Source organism: Helianthus annuus, chromosome 8, assembly GCF_002127325.2.
Source record: "Helianthus annuus cultivar XRQ/B chromosome 8, HanXRQr2.0-SUNRISE, whole genome shotgun sequence".
Classification (NCBI taxonomy): domain Eukaryota; kingdom Viridiplantae; phylum Streptophyta; class Magnoliopsida; order Asterales; family Asteraceae; genus Helianthus; species Helianthus annuus.
In genome coordinates, this window is record NC_035440.2 from 15,774,383 (window position 1) to 15,778,510 (window position 4,128).

Consider the following 4,128-nt stretch of genomic DNA (forward strand, 5'->3'; position numbering starts at 1 on the left):
AAGGAAAATTTTCAATTTTATCCCAACCATAGTCCATGACTATCTTTGATCTTTATGGGCAATTCCATTTCTATGACCCGCGGGTCATTTATATGTCGGTTTTCATTGCCGAATCTATCACTCATTGCCCTATTAGACCATGAAGGATACACTTCCATTTTTATCTCAACCATAGCCCGTGACTATGTTTGATCCTTATAGGCAATACCTCCGTTTCTATGCCTATAAGTGGATGTGGTCCACCTACAACACCTTGGTTTCTATGACCCCATGGGTCGTTTATACCTCGAATTTACTTGCCTTCTGGGGAACCATCATTTTCCAATGGACCCCCAAGAATCCTTTTAATTCTTCCCATTCAACTCGTCATTACTACATCGGGCGTATATGTGTTCATTATAAGAAGTCCATGGTGCCATGTGTTTACTACTTACCTGGCCAGGGTAAGCAATCCACACATGATATGCGTGACCTTATTATTACTAACACATTATCTCCCATGTAAATAATTCCTCGGTTCATGATTCTGTCCTCAAATTTTAATTTTTTTTGTAAAACCTCTTTTATTGTTATATTACAATTAAATTACCGGGTTTTACCTTAATTCATTTCAAAACATGCGAATTATTTTCATCTCATGAAATTTTATGCAATCACATTCACTACTGTTATTGTTACTTTTCCTCAATAAGATTTTATGGTGAATGCCTACTTGGATGATCACCCTCATCCAATTTTCTATGTCTGAACCCTTTGTTATTCACAATGGTGAATAATGTGTATTACCCACCCAAATTCTCTTGGGAATATCATCCTGGATGGTTATCCCATCTAGCTTTCCCAAACCTTTATCCCGTATGGCACCACCATTCACCATGTGAATGCTGCATACCACTATTGATACGACAATAAAATTGTGCACCTGAGTAATACTCGCCCTGATGGGCCTTCATTTCCATTTGTCCTTTTATTTTGTCTAGCCACTTGACTTCAGTACTTAACAAGCATCCTCCACTTGTCATGCTTCGGATCATGCCATCATCTCATCGATAAACCATTGGATTCCCGCCATCTTCAGATGCGGGGATTATATCACTGAAGCATTCACATGAAATTAGTAACAGTACAATTTATAAAAGCCCGTACTATAATACAAAGCATTTTATGCTACTTTTTATCACAAGTAGTTTCCCCGGCCCCTACAGATCTTTTACCATTTTCTTTGGGGTTAACGTGCATTGCACGATAGCCCTAGGCGTTGTTTACAACTTTCATCCATACAATACCGTTCTAACAACTTACCGGACTTCGCGATCAAGCCTTGAACCGAACACGCATCCCCCAACTAAGAGCATAAGGTTTAAGTCCAAGCATAGTTCCCACCATACTTGAATCTCTTAAACCTGTGGCTCTGATACCACTTGTAAGACCCCTTCCCGTTATTACCGAATATTTTAATATTCGGATGAATTTAGGTCCCATATTTATTTTTATTTTTTTTTTACAAAACATATAACTTATATGTCTGAATTAACTGATAACCCAGACGAAGCGTCATAACGATTTTGTTAGTGCATTACGTCTATTGACTTCGTCTTGTATCATGTAATAGGATAGTATAGGATAACCAGTGCACGAGGTTCGAGAATCAGATTTTAGTGGTTAAAGAGGTGATTCCGCTTGAAAGTGCTCCATGCCATCTCGAGCGGAATCTCACTAGTATATATAGTGCACTTGTCTGTTTCATTTGGCACGGGATCTGGAATTTGTAACGAAGTGCTGCCAAATTGTTCTCAGGTTGTAGTCAGTGTTAAATCAATATAAGAGGCATTATAATTACATTGAGCGTCCGTTTCATTGATTCCGCCTTCGATTCGGATTAACAACTCTTCTGATCGACTCATTTGGGTCCAACAACGATCCTACAAGTAGTATCAGAGCACAGGAGGAAGAGTTTAGCTCAATTGCATCAGATTTCTGTCTTCTACACCTTCTTTTTCATTCTGGACAAGATTTCATGGTCAAAATGGAATGAATTTTTCACCGAACATGCAAAATAGTATTTTAACAAAGCGTTGAGAGTTTGAGACTGAAATACTGATTAAAAATGACAAAAATTGGACAAAAACCATATTCCGCTTGAACGAACAAGTTGATTCCGCTTGAAAAAATCAACATGATCTCGCTTGAAATGTTGATTCCGCTTGGAATTTGCGTCTGATTCCGCTCGAAATAGAGATTCCGTTTGAAAAACCAGCTGATTCCGCTCCAAAATGCTATTCAAGTGAATCCGCTTGAGAATTGAAAGTCTGATTTCGCTTGAACTTGTTTAGTCAAGAGATTTCGCTTGAAGTCTTATTCCAATCCAACAAGAGATTCCGCTTGAGATTCATATTCTGCTTGAAATTGGATTTTCACGTCAAGATCATTTCACGACAACCGAGTGTCAGTTTATTTGGGGATATTTGTTATTACTGATACTGATTGTGTTTGTTTGTTTGTCCAGGTTATTCAAGAATTTCACATTATGGCTAATGTTGATCCTGATAGATGGTGGAAAATAGATTACACAAGATGGGAAATCGGAAAATTAAGAGAACCATTCAAAGAAGCCCAGAGAGCAAAAAGATGGAATGATGATTTGGAATGTTACATGGATCCACGGGGTAATCCAGTTGTTGACCCATCAAAGGTGGATTTTGAAGCTGTAACAAATTTGCTTCCAAGTCAGGGTACTTTCAACACAAGAAGGTTATCTGAGAAAGAATATTTGCCGGATTTGGAGAACAAAATCAAAGAAATTTGTGAAGCAAATCTACCAAAGGTGGTAAACAAGCAAGCAAGCCATCCAAGTTGATTTTATAGAGTCTGAGGTTAGGAAGAAGAAGAAAATAAAAGAAGAAGAGTTGAAAAAGATGGTTGAAGAAGTTAAGATCACAGCAAAGCTTGCTGCTGAAGAAGAGCAGAAGATAGAAGAAGAACAGAAAGAAGAAGAGGAGGAGAACAAAGAGGAAGATCGGATAGGTGAGACAGAAGAATCATTGGTGCTGAAAAAGACTGAGATAAATGATTCTTGAAAATTGTTGAATGCTGAAACTGTTGATAAAAACGAAAACAAGTGCAGGAATTGCATAGAAATGTGCAAAGCCTGTACTGAAAAAGATGAAATGATAAAAACAAAAGAAATTGAAACAAACAAACTTGAAAATGTTTTCAAAATAAAATGTAAAGAAATGATTGACAAACAAGAAATTTTGAAACTAAAACTTGAAAAACTGACACAGAAATGTCAAGGTCTTGAAAAGGATAATGATGTTTATAGACAACTGTGTACAGCAAAATGTGTTGGTTGTGTTGAAAAAGAAAATAAATTTCAAGATTTTCAAAAAGAGTATGATGCTTTGAAGTGGTCGAGTCAGAGAGTACAAGAGGCTTATGATACTTTGAAGAGCCAAGTGAAATGTTTTGATCAAAGATTGTCTGAAACTTTAGTCACTAAAGAAATGTATGAGAGAAAGTTTAAAGAAAAGCAACTTGAACTAAACAAGTGTATTGATGAAATTGCTAATCTTAAACAAGTTCTGGCTGAAAAGGAAAAAGTTGTTACTAAACTTCAAAGTTATCATAACTCTTCGTACATTCTCGAACGCATTTTCAACATCACACCAGATGATAAAGATACTGATAAGAATAGAAAAGGAATTGGTTCAGAATTTCATCAGGTTCCACCACCATTGAGAAACAATTATACTTTCTATGATGAGGAAAAGGTGGCAAAGGGTTTAAACATAGCTAACCAGTTACCTGAAAGTATCGATGTGACTTACTACAAATCTGATGAAGCTAAGGATTCAGAGGTGGTAAGTAAGGTTGTTGAAAGCGTTTTGAAAGATGAGTCAAACAAAGGTAAGTCTAAATCACATGATGAAAACGAGGGAAATTTTCATGATGGCTATCTTAAACAGACAAAATCCGAGAAAAAATTGAATGATGATTCAAAAGGATTGGTTTATACCATGATTGGATCGGACAAATTATTCTTAGATATTGTATTCCCGATTCAAAATGTGATTTCAGAAAAGATTGATAAAGTTTTTAAGATGGTTGAGATCGAAAAATCAGAAATTT

General features: G+C 36.4%; 1 protein-coding gene across 1 annotated transcript; it reads left to right on the top strand.

Annotated features, from left to right (window-relative positions):
* The first annotated feature begins 2,653 nt into the window (after window positions 1–2,653).
* On the top strand, window positions 2,654–3,077 carry LOC118480919 (glutamic acid-rich protein-like). The gene is made up of 2 exons (XM_035975912.1): window positions 2,654–2,835; window positions 2,879–3,077. The coding sequence occupies exons 1-2, from the start codon at window positions 2,654–2,656 to the stop codon at window positions 3,075–3,077; spliced, it is 381 nt and encodes a 126-aa protein (XP_035831805.1).
* The last annotated feature ends 1,051 nt before the right edge of the window (window positions 3,078–4,128 follow it).